Source organism: Rhinolophus sinicus, chromosome 17 (genome assembly GCF_057876585.1).
Source record: "Rhinolophus sinicus isolate RSI-liver-muscle chromosome 17, RSI-T2T, whole genome shotgun sequence".
Lineage (NCBI taxonomy): Eukaryota > Metazoa > Chordata > Mammalia > Chiroptera > Rhinolophidae > Rhinolophus > Rhinolophus sinicus.
Window position 1 is genome coordinate 148,325,919 of NC_142517.1, and position 22,378 is coordinate 148,348,296.

The 22,378-nt window shown below is 37.4% G+C and overlaps 1 protein-coding gene across 4 annotated transcripts in view; it reads left to right on the forward strand.

Moving 5' to 3' along the window:
• Positions 1–22,378, forward strand: part of GPD2 (glycerol-3-phosphate dehydrogenase 2) — a 134,667-nt gene that overhangs the window by 25,165 nt on the left and 87,124 nt on the right. For all 4 annotated transcript variants that reach the window (XM_019727175.3, XM_019727174.3, XM_074336576.2 and 1 more), the window contains exon 2: positions 6,485–6,594. In XM_019727175.3, the coding sequence (XP_019582734.2) occupies positions 6,493–6,594 (102 nt within the window). In that variant the 5' untranslated portion in view covers positions 6,485–6,492. The remainder of the gene's footprint in view (positions 1–6,484; positions 6,595–22,378) is intronic.

Genomic DNA, 22,378 nt, shown 5'->3' on the forward strand with positions numbered 1-22,378 from the left:
GACCTTCTCAAGTATCCTGTTTTCTTTGAAGCCTTCTTTAATGCTTTTAGTTATAATTAATCTCTCATTTTACTACGATGATATGGCACCTTCCTTTCTTTTCTATCAGAGTATGTATGTATGTACTATGTACGTACAGAGGGTGGCAAAAGTATACACATTTTAAGAAAGGAAAACTATTAAAATTGTAATACTCAGTATATACTGATAAAAAAGATGAATTCAAGTCACGTTTGTCTTCTGCAATTACAAAAGGTGCTCAAAGTGGTTACCATCAGTGGCCAGACACTTCTGATTACGGCAAACTACTGCTTGAGCAACGTTAACCGAAGTGTCCACTTGTATACATTTTTTTTGGAACCCCTGGTATTTCTTCAGTTTTTCTCTTTTATCTGTCTCTATGCTCTATGTTTAGAGCATAAAAGATGAATTGAAGCCTGAATTTATTGTGGCATCTTGGCTGGATATTCTACTGATTCTGTTTCAATTTGATATTGTTTTGGTTTAGGAAATAATATAATTTAACAGTCTGCTTTATTTAGAAACCCTCTCAGCTCTTCCATTCATATTGAGGGATCCCATATCACAGAAATTCAGGTGAAATGTAGTCACTCTCCATATAGTGGTTTCATTCTTTTTTGGAGGGCATCATAATTCAGTACTTGAGTTAGAAAAGAAAAAAGGAGAAATGGCATCTAACTTTTCTGTGTCCTATATATTCTGGTTGATGAAAATGGTATCAGATAGTGCTTTACCATCATCCCACCTCCATTCTAGCTACTCTCCTTTCCTTTGGCTACGTGTGTGTGTGTGTGTGTGTGTGTGTGTGTGTGTGTGTATTTAAGAGATTTTATTGGGGAAGGGGAACAGGACTTTATTGGGGAACAGTGTGTACCTCCAGGACTTTTTCCAAGTCAAGTTGTTGTCCTTTCAATCTTAGTTGTGGAGGGCGCAGCTCAACTTCAGGTCCAGTTGCTGTTGAGAAGTCAAATCGGCAACCTTGTGGTTGAGAGTCCACTGGCCCATGTGGGAATCGAACCGGCAGCCTTCGGCATTAGAGCACGGAGCTCCAACCACCTGAGCCACCCAGCCGGCCCCCTCTTTTGGCTATAATTTAAATTAATTTTCTTCCAGCTTTGTTGAGATGTAATTGACTTACAACATTGTATTAGTTTAAGTTGTAACCGTAATGATTTTATGGATATATAAATACACACACACACACACACACACACACACACACACACACACACATAATTATCACAATAAGTTTAGTTAATATCCATCACCTCACATAAAATATTTTTTTCTCATGATGAGAACTTTTAATATTTCTTCCCTTAACAATTTCCAAATATACAATCACTGAGTTGTACTGCAGTTACTAGGCTATATATTGTATCCCCAGAACTTATTTATCTTATAACTGGAAGTTTGTACCTTTTGACTACCTTTACCCATTTTCCTCACCTTCCATCCCCTGCCTCTGTTAACACTGATCTGTTCTTAGTTTCCATGAATTGGTTTTTTTTAGATTATAAGTATAAGTGAGATAATACAGTATTTGTCTTTCCATATCTGGCTTATTTCACTTAGCAAATGCTCTCATGGTCCATCCATGTTGTTGAAAATGGCATGGTTTCCTTCTTATTTTACGGTTGAATGATATTTACATATAATATATATATATATATATATATATATATATATACACACAAACACACACACATATTTAAATATGTGTATATATATACACATATTTATATATGTGTGTATATATAAATACACATTTATATATGTGTGTGTATATATATATATATATATATATATATATACACACATAAATAATATTTTCTTTATTCATTCCTCTGTCGATGGACACTTGGGTTGTTTCCATGTCTTGGCTATTGTATATAATGCTACAATGATCATGGGGGTGCAGATAGCTTTTTGAGATAGTGATTTTGTTTCCTTTGGATATATACCCAGAAGTGGGATTGCTGGTAGTTTTTTTTTTAATTACTTGAGGAACCTCCATACTGTTTCCATAGTGGTTGTATCAATTCATATTGCTACCAACAATGCACAAAGATTCCCTTTTCTTCATGTCCTAGATAATACTTGTTATCTCTTGTTTTTGTGTGTGAGGTGATATCTCATTGTAGTTTTGATTTGCATTTCCTTGATGGTGAGTGATGCCAAGAAGCTTTTCATGTACCTGTTGGCTATTTGTTTGTCTTTTTTGGAATAATGCTATTCAGTCCCTCTGCCCATTTTTCAATTGGATTGTTTGTTTGATTTTTGTTATTGAGTTGTGTGAGTTCTTTATGTATTTTGGATATTAATTCATTATCAGATACTGACTTGCAAATATTTTATCCCATTTAATAGGTTGCTTTTTCATTTTGGTGTTTTCCTTTTCTGTGCAGAAGCTTTTTAGTTTGATGCAGTCCCACTTGTTTATTTTTGCTTTTGTTGCCTTTGCTTTTTATGTGAAATACAAAACATTAACACCAAGACCAATGTCAAGGAGCTTGTCTTCTATGTTTTCTTCTAGGAGTTTTATGGTTTCAGATCATACATTTAATTCTTTCATCCATTTTGAGTTAATTTTTGTGTATAAGATAATGGTCCAGTTTCAATCTTTAGCATGTATCTGTCCAGTTTTCCTATCACCATTTATTGAAGAGACTGTCCTTTCCCCATTGTACATTCTTGTCTTCTTTATCAAAAATTAATTGACCATATATTTGTGGATTTATTTCTGAGCTCTCTTCTGTTTCATTATCTGTATGTATGTTTTTATACTAATACCATACTGTTTTGATGAGTATAGCTTTATAATATAGTGTGCAATCAGGAATTGTGATGTGTCCAGCTTTGTTCTTCTTTCTCAAGGTTGCTTTGGCTATTGAGGGTCTTTTGTCTATTAGAGTATTAATAACAATATAGCACAATAAAACAGAGTAACAAGACAGACTTTGATATTTAATCCTCCAAATTGATTGTAATGACCTTGAGGGCAGCTGATAAACTCACAGATATATTTAGTTGAATACCTTTTTATTTAGGGTTTTGTTTAGTTGGGCTGGTGTTCTCCTCCCAAGAATTAGAGGGCTGGAATTGGTCTGTGCAAATGCAGGAGTCACTCCTGACTTAATGTGTTTGTGATTTAATTCATAAGCTATTAAACATAAATATCAGGCTATGATAATTAAGCTCACTTTATTTTTGGATGATTTTTCTACCTCCAGTTTTCTTACACTTTTAGTTGCAAAAGGTGAAGATTCATTGATGTTTTTGTTCCCCTTCTTGGCTAAATTACTGGCTGCAGCTTTTACTTAGAAGGAAACAATCTTTTCTTCTTGTAATCATTATGGAAACTTTTCTCCTTGTAATGTAATGTAAATGGATACAAGTAGTCCACAGCATATGGTTTGTGTCTGGTTTTAAATTTCTTTCAATTTTAAAACAGTTCTTACATTATCTGGCAGAAGGTTACTGGTAGATATTTTACCAGAAACTTCTTCACTGCCTTAGCCAAACCCTAATGCCAAGGGACTGTACACTCTGGGTGAGTGCTGGACAATAGGGCCTTCTTTTGGGAATATGAGCAAAATATGGTGTGGCTCTTGGGGAGAAGTTGCCTTTTGAGAAGAAAGGCACTGCAGAACTCCCCAGTGCTGAAGAGCATAGACTATGTTGTGATTTTGTCACTTACTAGGGAGTGACCTTGGGCAAATCCCCTACTACATGAAATTAGGATGTTGTGAGGTTAATATGAGCTGATGTATATAAAGAATTAAAAACATTGTACCTATTACTTAGCAAAGACTCAATAAATAACAATTGTCAGTATAAAATTAGTAGTAATAATAATGATAATGATAATCTTAAAAGAGCCAGGTGACATTGACTGATTCTGTGCTTTGTTTTTGAATTCCTGTAACAGTGATTTGTTCATGACAACCAGCCAAATGACCTTATAGATGAATTTGATCACAATAGAAATAATGATCCCTTAAGCATAGGTTATTTTATTAAATTACTGAAAAGAGAAACTCTTTATTGATTATAGTCAATATTATCGCTAACTTTGCAAAATAATATAGTAATGCAGTTTTTCATTAGCATTTGTGGCTCATTGAGAAAAACCTATGAAAATATCCCCTTAGCAAGTTTCTGTTTCAGACAAATGAAACTGAAGCAATATAATAAGGTGAGCAAGGAATACAGGGACCTAGACAATTGGAAAAACTAGTTCCAAACTCCACTACTGTGACATTGTCGTTGACCGTTGTATCACATCACTCAATTGGCTGTGTTGATGTTTGCTATCCTTTGTGAGGTCATCAATGCATTATCAACAAGACAGAAGCAATGATAGTAAGCTAAGGTCAGTCAGCCACGAAACACATCCAAGGGACCAGCAGGCTGCTGTCTATATGGGGAGGGCACATGTGCAATTTAGGTAAATAGCACTAGGTCTCTATTTTTTTTTTTTTAATTAAATTTATTGGGGTGACAATTGTTAGTAAAATTACATAGATTTCAGGTGTACAATTCTGTATTACATCATCTATAAATCCCATTGTGTGTTCATCACCCAGAGTCAGTTCTCCTTCCATCACCATATATTCGATCCCCCTTACCCTCATCTCCCACCCCCCACCCCCCGCCCCCGTTACCCTCTGGCAACCACTAAACTATTGTCTGTGTCTATGAGTTTCTGTTCTGTTCCTAATTGTCAGAGGAACTCAGTTAGTCTGGAGATCACATGCTGTCTCTGGGCTGCTTGGGTTTCTATTGTGCACTAGGTACCCCTGCGAACATTACAATGGTTTTTTACTATCAGAGCAACCTTGGACATTAGTCTTTGTTGAGGGTTGACTGAATGATGAGTGGAGGTCCCTAGCCAGCGTATACCAACTGTTTTGTGTAACTTGGGAGAATGGGGATGGTTGACATAGAGAAGGGAGAGTGAAGAAGAGACCTCCAGCAGCAGAGACTATATGCACGTGAAATATTTTCTGGTGAGAATCTTAATAATCAAAATGAGTCGTAGAATTTAGAAGTTTGTCAGAAGGATCTCAGAGTAAAAATAAAATTTTAAGAAATGCCAACTTTTATTTTAGTATATAATTTATAGTATTCTAAAATGAATTTTCTGTAGAATCAGTTACCAACTGCACTGAAATTCTTTGATTTAGGATAGTTATGCTAATAGATTCGATCCATCCAATATGGACCCAAATATTTTAACTGTATTGTAATTTACATTGCGATACTATATATTCTTTACTATCCTAGGTTAAAACTGACTTCATATTAAAGACTTTCTTGAGTCATTAGATAGCTGTAGAGTATAAGGTGTGTTGTCAAGACAGGTCAGACAGGAAAATAGGGTAGTGGCTTCCCCGAAAGATGTGGGTGTGCCAATTACTACTGAGAATGAAAGGTGGGTGATAAGTCAGAATTTTTTTTTAGATAATTACACAGTGTTAATCTTTTTTTGTTTAGCAGAATATAAGCTGGTAAGAGGCTGTTTGGTGGAATTTTAATTTTTGTACTTTTTGTTTGTTTCTGAAAAAGTTAAAGAATACTTAAGTCCTCAAAAAATATCTAAAAATTCCACACATCTAATAGTAGAAATATACTTTTTTTTAAAGATGAGAAGAAAGATAGTCAAGAGCTGACACAAGGCAAGACTTTATTTAGGAATGTGCAGGAGCACAAAACAGCGCCTGATCTGGAGGGTTTTCACTTGAAATTGTGGTGTCATGCAACTCTATCTGGAGGATAACTTTTTTTTTTCTTTTTAAGTTCCCTTAATGAAAGGAATTATAGCAGTGTTGAACTGTCGCTTTGTGAAAGGATCAAGGCAAGGTTTCCTTTGACCTTTTATCTGTAAAGTGTCGACTCTTTTAGGGATAGAAATGTAAGCGTGTGGGCTTTGGGCTCTGGTAAGAACTTCATTAGGAAGGGGAAAACTCAGGAAGGGAGTTGTACCACAATTTGAATTAAACACTTGCCAAAGAACCTGAAGCCGGCATGAGCTGCATTGTCATGTTGAGTGACAGAAGAAGTCTACCAGTTCTCCGGGTGGAGGGGATTAGCAGTTGAACAAATCTGCAAAGACAGCATGCAGTTTTGTCAGATAGGCAATGGCATTTCTTTTCACAGCTCTCTTGACTTTATACTGTTTAAATATCCTCAGTTGTCCCTTAATTTGCTTTTCTTTCTTCAATTCCTCTTGGAAGGTAACTTTTATATAGTCAGTTACATATCTAGATTTTTGTGTGTGTCTTGTTTTTCGATTGTGATATCCAAATTGGCATGTTTGTAACTTCCTTATTTTGTGTTCTTTTCTAGTTTAACATAGTTTTCATAACCTACAGTCTTTTTTAAATTATTGGAACGGTTATGCAATAAAAATCCCAATTAACTTTTTTGTTTCCGTTTTTTTTTTTTCTTTTCTTTGTAGGCTAAGACATGGCATTTAAAAAGGCAGTGAAAGGGACTATTCTTGCTGGAGGAGGTGCACTTGCAACTGTTCTAGGCCTCTCTCAGTTTGCTCATTACAGAAGGAAGCAAGTAAGTAATGGTACATGTGTTGATTATAATATGAAACTGAAATCTGTTAAAGAACTGTGTATGGGGTGTGTGTATTCTAATGCTTTTATTTAGAAATTAGTGTCTAGGCTGGACCTGAAAGACACTAATTTAGAATATTGCCTTAGTGATCCTTGAGAACTGTGTGTATCTCATTTTTTAAAAGTAAGCTCCTTTATCAGAAAGCATTATATAATTTAGCCTCTGTTTTGGCTCTTTGGTTTGAAAAGACTGCTTCATTTCCGAGTGCCAGGGTTTGTTCATTTAGACTTTTCTTGTCTAATTCATCCAAATGTCTGGACACCTTTTATGTTCCTGCCAAAAGTTTGTCTTATTAGAAGGCAGGCAGCTGAGAAAGGAAATGGAAAAGAAAGAGCCTATGTAAAAGGCCTGACTTTGAATCTTGGTTTTATTTCTTAAAGGTTTAGTTACTTATGTAGTGTTGCTTTGTATTTGGTAAAATTTTTAAGGGGGAAAGCCATGAAAATGAGATTGGTATGAAGTTTCCAAATAATTTAAAATATTCAGTTTATTTTTTCTCCTTTACACTACAACTGTGCCTTCCCATAGTTCAAATTAATGTCAGGAAATAACTTTGGTGAATAAGGTTTTGTTCTTTTCAGGCTTGAAATGCTGGTAGCCACCTCAGGTTAGTATTAGTCCTCTATGTCTTTAGGGCATTTTGTGATACCAGCTGGGTGGTGGTGCATTCCCCATGAAAAGATGGAGGTGAAGGAATTTGGGAAGCTGTTTGTCGCTGGGCTATCTATGAACTACTAATTTTCTACATTTTTGTGAAAACCTTTAAGCCATGGTTGTCTTGCACTGGTTGTTTTGGTTTCTTTGTGCTACAAGGCAGTGGAGCCAGCCACTTGCTTGGAGTCCTGAATGGGAAATACCACTTTAAAAACACATGCTAGGAAGAATCAATTTGCTGACTTACGGTTTTTTGTTTTGTTTTGTTTCAAGTAGCTCATTTTCAGTAGCTCTTCCTCCGGAAGATGGACGATATTGAACAGGTTGTGACTGTCTTTCATTCTTAACTGTGAGCACATTATCCTTAGTGTTTCCTCAGATATGTACGCGTATGTTGTGGGTCTTACTAATTGACTAACTTGTTATTGAAACTCATCCTTACCCATTGATCATGCTTGATATACTCTTTCTTTTAAAATGTTGCATGGATTCCTTAAAAGTGAATGTGAAAAGACGTTACTTCTGTTGAGGCTATTTCAGAGTGCAGTTCTGTTTGGGACTTGGGCCTTAATGGATTAGATTACTCCTTCCATCTTTGACCAGTGCTATCTGAAACGATACTGGAAAATGCCAAAGGTCACAACATCTAGTATGAAGAGTTGTTGCTAAATTTGTACATGGTTTATGACTGTTAACCACAGTAAGCATGTTCTACCTCAGAGTTTATAACTTAACTTTGTACCTGGGTAATACTGGCTTTTTTTCCTTTTCTCTTTAATCTCAAAGAATAGAATAAATAGAATAAATGGTTAATACTGCCTCCAGTCAATCCAGTTAGGGACAAATTTTACTTAGTAAAACCAAGGCAAACAGGGTCTGATTTCTGGGTCATTGTGTCATTATTTTCCTTCCAGTGTTAGATATCCTGACCACCATAATAACCAAAATGAAACAGATACCAGCAGTTTGAGTCGTTTATAATTTTAAGCTGACAAGTGTTTTTGAGAAAAATCACCATAGGCATATTCAATCACTGAATTGCGTAAGATATACCTCTAAGTGTGTATATTCTTTTGTGGTGATTCCTGTCCCTTTAAGCCACTGCCATGATCATGTTTTGGGTAACAGTTTGAGATATAGCCATCGGGATTGGGGAAAAAAGAGAGGGGGGCATGGTGAGGATTAGGGGGAGGAAACCAACTCTTTTGAGCCATTGACATAAAAGGACCACAGGCCTCAGCTGTCCTCTCTCAGAAAAAAATCTGCCAATCAGAACCATTCGGGTGTGTGTGTGTGTGTGTGTGTGTGTGTGTGTGTGTGTGTAGGGGGGGGGAGCATTTTCCTGACTTCTGTAGTGAAGAAAAATCTGCTCCTTGACACCCATTATTTGGCTACATTTTGTAGAAGTGTGGCCTTAAATGTGACTAGTCATGCTCCATATTTTCACATAGCAATGCTTAAAGTACTGGCTTGTATTTTTATATTTTTTCATTTTCTAAGGTGATTCCAACTGATGAACTCGCCTCCTTTAAGAAGAAATTGGTGTTGAAAGCCCAAGATGCTGATATACACGAAAGCCGTCTCTGCATTTTAAGTTCAGGCACATTTTGCTGGTGTTCCCATACCCGCAGCTCCGTCTCCCCTGGCCCCTAGCTTTTGCTCATTTGATATTCACAGTACAAAGCTTCCTTCCGAAAACACAGTTAAGGGTTGTATTCTAAATACAAATGGGTTGATTTTAAAAGTTGATCAATTGTTAGGGTGGCCAGTTAGCTCAGTTGGTTAGAGCGTGGTACTAATAACACCAAGGTTGCTAGTTCCATCCCTGCATGGGCCACTGTGCGCTGCACCTTCCTTTACCAAAAAAAAAAGAAAAAAAAAGTTGATCAATTGTTAAAGCATGTTTGGTGATGGGATAGTGCTGTAAGTGTTTAGGTGCCAGATCATCTCACAAAAACCTTTAAAATAAGTTCTATAGTTAAATTAGCTTGCATTTGCTAGGAAAAGGATGGAAGGAAAACTATTATGGAAGGAAAACTATTATGTACACTCTTCTGATTAATGATACATAAAACACAAGGAAATTGAATAAGATGTGGTTCACTTACCTTTTACCCAGTTGCTTGAATAGGTAAGGAAAGAGAGACATTTGTGGAAATGCTGGCCTTTCTGGGGGCAGGTTGAGGGTCAAAGGTGATAGCAGTGAGTTTTTTGTCTCACTTTACATGTGGCTTTTCTTCATACAAGCATATTATTAACATTTATATTATGTTTTCAATGGTGAATAGCAGCCACTGTTGACCAAGTGAAGTCTGTGTGTGTGTGTGTGTGTGTGTGTGTGTGTGTGTGTGTGTGCGCAGACACACACACACACAAAACGGGGGTGCCAAAGAATGTATACAAGTGGACACTTTGGTCAACGTTGCTCAAGCAGTAGTTTGCCGTAATCACAAGTGTCTAGACGCTGATGGTAACCACGTTGAGTACCTCTTGTAATTGCAGAAGTCAAGTGTGACTTATATTCACCTTTTGTTCTCGGTATATATTGAGTACTGCAATTTTAATACAGTTTTCCTTTCTTAAAATGTGTATACATTGAGATAAAGTCAGATTTAGAAGGGATGGAGATCATGGTCTAAGGAGAGATTATTATTATTATTATTAGTAGTAGTAGTATTTTCTTTAGGAGCTAGGCAACGTAAATCTTCAATTCCAGTGAGGAAGAAGATGGGGAAAGGAGAGGGCTGTTCGTTAACTTTTGATGGTGTCCACTGGCAGGGAAGGAGGTTTGTGGCCACAGTGTAGCCTCATTCCAGGTCCCCCTCAGTTACACATGTAGGGCTGTTTTGAGTGGTCTTGGAGAGGCTTCCTGTTCATTTCATTTCCCCTCTTTTATTTCTTCAACCACAAGTAGGTGACTAAGTTTCCACAAAGGCTTCTTGATTTTTCCTCTCCCCAAGCCTGCCATATGCTAAGGAAGTGGAGGGTGAGCAGTGAGTTATACATATCCTAGCAGGGATGTAGCTAGGGTCCCACCAGGGATGTAGCAAGAAAACACCTCTGCAATGGTGTGCAGATTCAAGAGCAAGGTATTTGACACTTCCTATCTAGTATAGGTCTGTTTAATATTAAACTTTTATTGGGAAGGGACTTAGAAGACATCCAGTCTTCCTCTTAGGACAGGATGATCTTCTAGTGATTCCCTAATACCTAGAGAAAGGAAAGTGTCACTTCATGGAGACGCTCCTTTTCTAATTCCAAGCTGGTAGGAAAATGGAGTAGATGAAGAGGGGAGTTTAAATTAGGAGAGAGGGCCTTGGTTATTTTAAGCCAGTAAAATGTAGTGAGAGGCAGAAGCAGAGAGAGTAGGCTGCATTGAGGGTTCCTCAGGTGGGTGGAAAGAATGGGGGTGGACGGGGAGAGAATGGAAGCAAAACTAGGGAGAGAGTGCAGACTTCACTGAGTGCTACCTCAGGCTTTTGTCTTTTCAGAATAGATCAAGGGCATTTTTTGAAACATTTATTTCATACCTTCTAGGTCCTAACTGGAAACGTTGGTGTGATAGTGTGGGTTTCTTTTTAACCCTAGTGGTATGGTTGATGTAACAAAGATCTATTTAGGTCTGAGGGTAGGCCCTCTCACGTAACATGCTAGGTTTGTTCCTTCCGTTACCCACTGTGAAGGTGTAGTGGGCTTTGTGAACCAACTTTGAATGGAGCCTCAGAACCACTCAGAGCTCACTCAAAGCCCGGATGTGAAAATCTTTTTTTCTTTTTCTTTTGCACCACACATAGGCAGAGAATGGGCTTCAGAGTATGGAACTTAAGGTGTGTTTTCAGTGTGAGGAGAGGTATTATTAGAATCAAGGAATTGAGACATTCTCATTGATGTTTTATTCCTGAGCTACGTACCAGAAAGGACCTGAGCATGATCTTTGGAGCAGTCTTTACAGGCTGCCTGCATCCAACACATAGCTCTACTTCTTAAGAGCTAAATGACGGTGGACAAATTTCTTACATTCTCTGAGCTTCATTCCCTCCACCCTCGTCTGTAAAATGGGGAGAAGAGTGGTACAGTAAGTCCTTACTTAACGACTTTCATAGGCTCTGTGACTGTAAGCAAAATGGCGTATAAGGAAACTAATTTTATCATAAACTAATTAATATAAACAAGAGTTAAATTCCTATGGATAGATAGGTCTTGAGAATATCATACTAAGCAAAATAAGTCAGCTGGAAAAGGACAACAACCATGTAATTTCACTCATATATAAAACAGAAAGCAACAATCGAAGAAACAAAACAAACTCATAGACAGACAACAGTGTGTGAGTTACCAGAGGAGAAACGGGGTAAGGGAGGATGAAGAGGGTAAAGGGGTCAAATATATGGTGACAGGAGACCAGATGTTGGGTGATGAGCATGCAGTGCAGTATACAGATGATGTATTATAGAATTGTATGCTTGAAACGTACATAGTCTTATTAATCAATGTCACCCTAATAAATTAAAAAAGAGTTAAGTTCTGTGGCATCTCATCAACATTATTACAAAATGACGTAGTGGAGGGCCCCCTGTACTTCCCTCATAGGATTATTGAAGAGCAGTAAAGCCTGGAAGAGTTCTTGGAACATAGTAAGCTTACAAAAGTATTAGCTATTATTAGATTCCTAGTGATATGAATATATAGTGTAGTTAGCAAGAAAGTTGCTCTTGTCACTGGAGATTCTTGTGTTCAGGGACACCTTGTTAAGACTTTGAGGTTAGTAGCAAATGGTATGTCCTTTATCTAAACTTGTGGGAGAATGGCTAGAAAACAGCTATACAAACACCCTTCTGTTTTCTCTTCTCCTTACTTCCTGTTCTGAAGATGAGCTAATAACAAGGTGGACAACTCCAGTTATTGACTTCAATTCTTTTGCTGTTGTAAGTAATAAATCTCTTGAAGTTCCCCCTGTTTCTTTTCTTTTTCTATTTAGGCTTATATGAGTTATGGCAGACTTGATTTATATAGTTGACATGTTCCTAAAAAGTTATTTGCTATAGTCTTTGATTAATTAATTAACATATAGTACACTGGTATTTATTGGAATCTATAGTGAAATATTTTTTAAAACTACTTAAAAAAGCTCTAACTTTTTTTGGAAAATTAGAATTTTTATATATCATTTCAGCTTGAAGTAGAATGCAATTAAACTTACTTTTTCTCAAAGTCAATGATGTAGTAATAGTTGTTAATGACAGGATCTTTGTGTTTTGCAAAATAGTCTCTCACTTTGTGAGACAGCGATTCACTACACTTTGAGGGCTTACTAAATTCACTTTGCTTTATGTATTAATTAATATAGTTCACTTTGTGGGAACATGAAAAAAATGATAGTGGTGATGTGTAGGTGAGTTGAATTAAGCTAAACTTATATTATCTTTGTTGTTAACATCAAAACTGATGAAGAAAAATACTTATGCTAATGAGGCAACTTGATGCATAATTGAAATCCATAGGAATTTTGAGAACATTGTTTTAGTTTCGGTCTCTCCCTCTCAATACATTATTTGTATTAGAATCTAATAAGCCAGGGCCTTTTGATTGGTAGTACCAATGACTCGAAATTAAAAAGATTGACAAAGCAACAAAAAACAGAACGATCATATCAGTCAAAGTAAGATCTACTTTGGGGTTTATTTTAATGGATACCCAGATGAAAAGATATTTTACTTTCTGAATGTGTTTTGATGCTACTAACAGCAAAGGTAGTATAAGTTTAGCTTTTATACAAATGTGGCCAGGTTTTGGTGAGCTTACTATTGTGCACAGGTTATGAAAATTTTTAGAATTGTAGTTTCTTCATAAGGTGAAGACAGTGTTACTTTACTCCCAATTTTTCCCCCCCTTAATTGCTTAGCAGTAACTAAGTCAGTTTATAGAAGCCAGTGATCATAGTACCTGGCATGTAGCAGGTCGTTAATATCTATTGTACTTCTTTCTCTTCCTGTGAGACAGGACATGAAAATTTAAAATAGACCTAGCCTGTTAGATATAATAAGGTATAACAGATTTTTTTAAATAGCTGAGCTTTTTGGTTGACATAATGTTGCTTTTATTAACATCTGGACAGAGAAACTGGTAGATGTTAGAGAAACTTGAAGTTCGGATGAATATCGATTGAAGAGAAACCAAAATCATAAGCACAACACCAAATGCTGGCCAGGAGGTGGAGCAACAGGGACTTTCATTCATTGCTGACGGGAATGCAATGGTACAACTACTTTGGAAGACAGTGTGGAGGTTTCTTACAAAACGAAACATACTCTTACCATATGATCTGGTAATCATGCTCATTAATATTTTTTACCCAAAGGAGCTGAAAATTTATGTCCACACAAAAACCTTCACACAGATGTTTATAGCAGCTTTCTTCATAATTGCCAAAACTGGTAAGCAATCAAACAGTCCTTCAGTTGGTGAATGGATAAGTACTGTGTTTCCCCGAAAATGAGATCTAGCCGGGCAATCAGCTCTAATGTGTCTTTTAGAGCAAAAATTAATATAAGACCCAGTCTTATTTTACTATAATATAAGGCCGGGTCAATATAATATAATATAATTAATATAATATAATATAATTAATATAATATAATATAATGTAAAATACCGGGTCTTATATTAATTTTTGCTCCAAAAGACACATTAGAGCTGATTATCTGGCTAGGTCTTGTTTTTGGGGAAACATGGTAAACTATGGCACATCCAGACAATGGAATATTATTCAGCATTAAAAGACATAGTTATCCAGCTGTGAAAAGGCATGGAGGAAACTTAAATGCATATTACTGAGTGAAAGAAGCCTATATAAAAAGTCTGTATCCTGTAGGATTATAACTATATGGCATTCTAGAAAAGGCAAAACTATGGAGACAGTGAAAAGATCAGTGGTTGCCATGGGTTTGTGGGGGGAAATGAATAGGTGGAACACAGAGGATTTTTAGGGCAATGAAGCTACTGTGTATGATATCTTAATGATGAATATGTGTTATTAGTATATTTGTCTAAAACCATGGAATGTACAGCACCAAGAGTGAACCTTTAAGTAAACGATCGACTTCGGGTGATTATGTGTCAGTGTCGGTTCATCCTCGGTGAAAAATGTGCCATTCTGGTGAGTGATGTTGATAGTGGGGGAGGCTGTGCAGGTTTGAGGGCAAGAGTTATATGGGACATTTCTGGATTTTTCTCTCAATTTTGTTGCAAACCTAAAACTGATCTAAAAAAAATGCAGCCTTTAAAACATTAAAAAATATATACATAAAATCCTAAGCATAGCATCTAGGACATGAAGTCAATTAAGAAAATGTAAATGATAAAAATACCACCTAAGCATCACTCTTCAGTAGTATCTTTGATTGAATATAACTATATATATTTTTAACACATTTAATAATATCTTTAAGAATGTAACCTGGTTCCTAAGCTAAAGCGTAAAGTGGGTTGAAATTAGTATAACTCTTCCTGAGCAGTGATGTAGCTGAAATGATCACGTGACACATTTGCTTTATGCTTAGCAGATTGCTTTTAACTTCATGAGTCAATTCAGGCTACCAGACTTGTTTATTCTCTCTGAGTAAATAAGCTTCCATCTCCAGAGGCATTTTTCATAGGTTCATAAACAGCCTTTCTCTTAAAAAAAAAATCTTACAAAGTGCTGTAACAGCACCTGTTCTTAAATAGTCTCCATTTTTGTTGATTTTAACGTTTAGGCGGAAACTATATTGTTAGCTACCATATGAAGAATGTGTATGTAGGAGGAGAAGGGACTAGTGGTTGAGTAATAGGGTTCTTGGTTCCACCTGCCTGCTTATAGAGCCATGAGCATCAGCATTCTGTGAAATACAAAGGTAGAAATATCTGCGCACCATGGTTTGGTGGGGCTTGCATGTGATGATCTGTCCTTTTGGAGCTTTATCTCTATGGGTTTATTTTTCCATAAATGATAGGGCCCCACCTATTAGAGAAAGGTTCTGAACCGTGTATGAAATACATACAAAGTAGGCATCTTGTTCTTTGGTTGTAGTGCTAAACATGTCTCTTATTTGTGCATTAAGGGAGTAAGCTACTCGGTGTAATAAACAACTCCCAAACCTCGTGGCTTATCACAATGAAGGTTTATTTCTTGCTCACATTACAGTTCAATGTGGATAAGTTGGGGACTTGTTTCTTGCAATTATTCAGGAACCTATATCCCTTTATTCTAGTGGCTCTGCCACATTATAGGGTTTTTTGATCCACTGGCTTATTTCTAGCCAACTGTAAGGGAGGCAAGGCATTGTGATCCAGTAGGGATCTCCAGAAGTCTCAAGAGAAAAAGTTTTGTTAAGCATCCAGCTCTTACATCTGTGTCCTGACTTTAGTTTCTAATGTAGTTGACAAATGAGCTATATTTCTTTTGATGAGAGTTTTATTGTAAGTTTATGCCAAAGACTCTTATTCATTTGCTTCTCTTGTCTAGAAACCTTTGTGTAGATTCCTGGAAGAACTGTTTTTCTCCTAGAAACACAACTAAATATGTTCAGGCTGTCTGATAGCTAAAGCTTGATGAAGATTCAGAATACACTGTCTTTTCGATAAGGCCAGTTGAAACTATTCTTAACTACTCTATATGGTTAACTGTTTCTTCAGAGGCATGTTTCATTAAAGCACTAAAATTATGCAGACAGAGCTGGAAATGTTCTTTGAAGAGCATCCTATCATCTTCCTTATAATTTTGGTTTTTATTTAACACTTAGCTCCCAAAGTGGGGCCATGGCAATATCTTTGAGTTCTAACTCACATCAGGCCTTCGAGGAGCTTGTGATGCTATTTTACTGCTGGCATACAAAATCAGCGAGGTTAACTGTACTGCTATAGGTCACACAGTGAGTCAACGGCTGAGCTATGATTAGCGTTGACAGCTGGTGAGCTTCTAGGCTGTTGCTAACTGAGCAACATTGACATTCATTTTGATTTGACTTTGCATTTCATTTTCAACTATTTATTCATTTTAAGGCCTCCTTAAGAAACTTGTTGTGGGACTGAGGAAACTTTCTCTAAGTGCTTTGGGGAGAGTCCTTTAGCTTCCCTCTCCCCATCTTCCTGCTTAGTGGTTAAATTGTGTTATGCTAGTTAGAGTTCCTCTAGGTAAAGTTTTGCAAATTAAGAAAATAGATGCTTTAGATAAGTTAGGCAGTGTTAATTTTACTTGCCTTAGTTTGCCCTTTGTGATTTTTCAACAAAGAAGATCTGAGATCTAGTTATACGCTTGTGAATACAAAGAAAAGTTATAAATATATATATATATATCAAATATCAAATAGATATTTGATAAAATAATGCACAGAGAAATGGAAAGTGTGCATCACAAATTTGAGCCTAAAATAATGTAGCCCAGGGCCATCTGGATTGCAAAGCTTGGAAGTGGTCATTTGGCTCATTGGGTCAATATTTTATTCACCTGAGAGGAATGGGGGACGAGTGAACCTTCTTTTAGTTCTGTAGCCATTTCCAGATGTATGCATTAGGGAGGTGTCTAAGGAAAAGTGCTGTGTTGTGGAACCCTGGGCGTCACCTTGACTGTCCAATGTGGCGAGCTACAGTTAGGCAGGTTCCCTAGGACTTCTGATTACACTGCTGCCATCAACAACTCCCTGCATTGCTGGTACCAGGAGGCTGGTGGATCCCTGGGCCCAGGTAACCCACACATAAAAGGCAAAGATGACAGCAGAGCTGAGGACACGTGATTTGGAGTCAACCTGGGGATCAAATTCTGATTCTCTCAATTATTTGCCCGAGAAATAACAAAACTCAGTTTCTTCAGTGGTCAAAAGATGCCTCCCATCTGTGGTAATTGTGAGACCTACAGGAGCTAACATGTTAGCGTGTGTGGTCCAGCAGAGGCCAGGTAGGTGATAGTTCTGCATCTTCTTCCCTCTCTGTCCTCCCTGATCTCAGGCTTCCTCTCCAGATTCTCTACTGCTCAGCACACTATTGGAATTGAAAAGCAATATCAAATTTAGACCCTTCCAAACACATATTCTATGTTTTTAAACTATGTATCTGAAAACCGATAAAACATCCCTGAAACCGCCGATCATATAGCCTAGTATGATTTGAATTTCTTTGAAGATTTACACAGAGCCAAAGTTTTCCCTATTTTTCAGCTATAAAAAGTTTTATAATGATAATTATGATTGCCATTAAAAGAGTTTCTCTGTGATTTCTCAAACGAATCCCAGCCACTTAAAGGCTGGATAGCACCCTCGAGGTGAACTAGAGATCCATTCTCAGCCACTCCAAAAGGAAGGACTCTTTGTTTTCTCTTGTCTGGTCCCCAGTAGAGGCAACAGTCTACCCATTTGCATCTCTTCCTGCAGAGTAATCATGAACCCCTCACTGAGTATGTTTATGTTGCGAAATGTTGCTTTCTGTCATGTAAGTATAAGAAAAACCATCACTGTTTAGAATCACAAAGTGATTCAGGAGGTGAAGGCCATTAAAACATCTTAAGATTCACTGTAAAGGATGCTTGTTGCATTTTTCTTCCAGGAACATACAAACATATTCTATTTCAGTGAGAACAAAACATGAAGCAATTTCCCCTAAATCTAACGGTTCCATTATCAATTGATTGAATCATATAATATGGGAGAGAATGAGAATGATAGTTGCAGTCTGAAGTGATTTGCATGAAACCCTACTTTCTACTCCAATTATTACTCTACATGATTACAGGACAACGTGGTTGTTAATTGCCTGTGGTCTTTAAATATGCACTTCTTTCAGAAATAGACACTAATTATTAGATCTTGTTTTCGGTCTCACCCGAAGTTGCAAATGTCTAGGTTTTTTTCTTTTTTTTCTTTTAATTTGCAAGTCTAATGGTGCAGAGACATAGTAAAACTGATCTCATTCTGAATCCTGTTCTGTTCTCTGGATGTAAACTCTCAAAGATTATGAACTTGGCGTTCAATTCTATGTCGGTGTTCAGTGTGCCGCTCTCTTGACAAAAGCTGTATGTTTGCAATCAGAATGCTGGAGGAATTTTATCTTTTTAAAACATAGATGAAAATTTGCTCACAAGTTAATTAAAAAATTCTACTTCCCCATAGCCCATCATAATTAAATATAATCAGAAAAAACACGTTAAAATAATATTAAGTGTCAGATATTCTCCTTGTTCTATCAAAATAAGAATTTTTTATTGGGGAGCTGTGGTTAGAACTGTGCTAGGCAAAGGCAGTTTGCTTTGTGTCTTGCGCTCTCCTTCTGGCATCAATGGCTGAATTAGGAAATAGATCCTGAATCCCGTAGTGCCTGGCTTGTCCTGTCCCCTCCTCAAGCCAGAGTTGGGAAACTTCTGCCTACAGGGGCCAGACTGGTAAAAGGAAGTGTGATGCCAGTGAGTGGTGATCCTGGCCTACCTAACAAGAGCGCACGAGCCCTGCCTCCGGGGAGCACGGCTGTTCAGTTTCAGCAGATTTATCTCAGTTGAAATTCCTAATTGTTATCTGAAGTATAGCAGTTTTAAAACATCGAATGGATAGCTCCTGTTCTTAAGAAAGTAGTGTGCTGACCAGTTCGCTAGTAGGTCTGCTGGTTTTAGCACAGGCTATTCCTACTCCTTTTCCTGGTATTGTCACCCAGCTAATGCCTATTAGTCTTTTTTGACCTGATTTAGCTATCGTTTTTAGGAAACCTTTCAAGTTTGGTTTGGGGGTGCTTCCTGTCGCTCTTTGTAGCCTCTTCTCTATCTTAAATCCAGCTAGTAGGCAATAGTATAATTTTCTCTTTATTTTTATTTTTTGTTTTGTCCTCCAGTGTGTAGAATCCTTGAGGGCCCCTAGTACATACTGATTGGATGAGTAAGTGATCGTGGGTTAGGTGTCTTCTCAGGACAAACACATATTTTGGTCTCTCAAGTGATTTAGGGCATCTTGCCTTTCCAAGCCTCCTACCAGAATCTCTGGATCAATCCTTTAATGGAGCCTATGTCCCAAATTCCTGTTTAATCAAATGGCCTTAGAAAGAAAGAGGGTGAGAATAGGGCAGGTCTGGGAAGATTTGAAGCACAAAGGTCTCTTTCCTTAGAGCATGCTGTTACTTACCACTACTGTTTTATTCCTGCTGCTTTTCTCTTCTTTATTTCCCTTCAGTCAACATATTCTAGGGAAGGTAGAGTGCAGATGTGTTTTTGTGACTCGAAGCCATATGAGTCTTTCTCTTGTCATAATTAGAAGTAGGGCCTTGGGCTATGTTTACTGCCTCTAAAATAAACTTGGTGCTTAGCTTCTCAGTTGCAACACTTTCCAGCTTTTATGAAAAAAATAAACAAAAATAAAATGTTATTTTAAATGTAGTGTCAGGAATTAAATAAATTGCTCTCAATAGTGCCATATATTTCAAGAAAAATTGTTTTGAAAGGACTGTTCTGCAGAACCTCCACAGCAAAACCATACCAAGAAAAAAAACTTTCTGCATTTGGCAACCAGTGATATCTCATCCTATTATAACTATTTAGTCCGTTTCTTATTTTTTTCCCCTCAAATTATATGTTGTCAGTATGGTATAGCAATGTAAAAGTCTCTGTTGCCAGGCTGTGTAGGTTTAATTCCCAGCGCTACCATATACCATAATCAGGGTCCAATTACTTATCTTCTGTGTCTCAGTTACTTCTATAAAATGGAGTTCTTTTTTTTCTTCCCCTTTCTTCCACCCTCCCCCGCCCACTCTGGTTTAAGCTGTTGTTTCTCAGTCTAGTTGTGTAGGACACAGCTCCCTGGCCCATGCTGGTGTTAGGAACCTTGCACCCCCCCCCACCGCTCCCACCCGCTGAGGCAGTCCATCGCCAGTCGTGGGCCCCTCATGGCAGCACACGGTAGCCCACGGCAGTAAAATGGAGTTCTTAACAGTACATAACTCATGGAGTTATTGTAAGGATTAAATGAGTAGAAAAAAGGAAAACCTTTATAATAGTGCCTGGCACCTAAGGCTGTATACATATTTACTTATTATTTTTTTTAAGTCAAGTTTATTGATGTATAATCTGGGGTATAATTTACATGTCATAAAATTTACTCTTTATACTATATCAGTTCTGTGAGTTTTAATAAGTATATACTGTCATGTAATTACCACCACAATCAAGATATAGATCATTTCTATCATCCTCAAAAGTTCTATTATAGTCAGTTTTCTCCTCTCCCACCCCCTAAATCCTGACAATTAGTGATCTGTTTTCTGATCCTATACATTTGTTTTTACAGAACATCATATAAATGAAATCATGCCATATGTAGACTTCTGAGTGTACCTTCTTTCACTTGGCACAGGGATTGGCAAACTTTTCTGTAAAGGGCCAAGGTATTACGTACATGTTTTAGTTTTGCAGGCCATGCAGTCTCTGTTGCAACTCCTCATTCTGTTGCAGTCATAGACTGTACATGAGTGATTGGGTGTGACTGTGTTTGAATAAAACTTTGTTTATTAAGACAGGTGGCAGCCAGATTCGGGTGGAAAACCATAATTTGCCAAGCCATGACTTAGCATAATGCATTTGAAATTCATTCATGTTGTTGCATCTGTCCGTAGTTTGTTCTTTTTTATTGTCTGTTATTACTCCATTGCATAGATATCTGACAAGTTTGTTTAGTCATTCACCAGTTAAAGGCTATTTGAGATCTTCCTAATTTTTGGCAATTATAAATAAAGCTGCCATAAACTTGTGCCTAAAAGTTTTGTATTAACACAGGTTTTCATTTCTCTTGAGTAATTACCTGGCGGGTGGGGGAGAGGGGGCATTGCTCGGTTGTATGCTTCATGTATATTTCACTTTATAAGAAACACCCCAACTGTTTTCCAAAATAGCTGTATCACTTTGTATTTCCACCAGCAATGTGTTAAATCCTCACCAGCACTTGGTATTGTCTATTCTAAAAGACTGTGAAGAATCTTGGAAACTAGAGTAAAGGCACTTACCTTTAACCTAAATTAAATTGGAAGCTCTTGAGGATATTACACATGGGAGTAACATTACTTGGGTTTTAAAACGATTACTCCAGCTGCAGTGTAGCGAATGACTTGGAAGGCAGCATGGTAAATGTGTGAAGACCTGGAGGAGAATATCACATTAGTGTAGGGAAAAGGGAAGATACATTGATTTCAAAGGTGGCAGTGAAGATGAGGTGACTAGATGTGAGAAGTTTTTGGGAGGTGGAGTTGATAGAACTCAGTGATTGATTAGATATGGGACTTGAGTGAGTGGCACTAGTCAGATGTACAATGGTACCTTTACTGAGATGGGGAACACTGACAGGGAAAAATGTTTGATGAGATAAAGTCATCAGTTCAATTTTGAGATGTATGTGAGACATCCAAATGGAGGTGCAAGTAGTTAATTTGATATCTGGGTTCTGGAGTAGGACAACAAAATTGGAATTAGTGTGTCATAAAAGATCCCTGACAATATGAAGGTAGAAGAGATTCTTGAGAGAGAGAGAATTTTTAGTGATCTGAAAAGAGTTACTAGGACAGACCCAAGAGGAACCTCAGTGTTTAATGTTGGGCAGTAGAGAGACATCCAGAAGAAACTAGGAGAGAGTGATTAAAAGAGGGGAGTATGGGGGGGTGAGGGGGAGAGAGAAAGAGAGAGAGAGAGAGAGAGAGAGAAAGATACCTTAATTCAGAAGGTTGTTTCCCAGATGCCAAAGTGAGTAGACAGTTGTGTGTGTGCTGAGATGATAAGTAAAATGAGAGATGGAAAGTGCTCACTGGATTTAGCAGCACAGTGGGCCATTAGCCTGTTTTGGTGGTGGTGGTGATGGTGTGTGTAACGTGATGTGAAAATCCACATTACAGTGAGTCGAGGTGTGTGTTGAGGAGAGAGTAGGAGGTAAGGCAGTAGGCAAAGCAAGAGTATACAGGTCTCTCAGGAATTTTTAGGGTGGTTGTTAGAAACATATATGGGGTGTTTTTTTTGTGTGTTTATTTTTATTTTTTTAAGACAAGACAGGTTATAGCACGCTGCTGAGAAGGATGAGGCAGG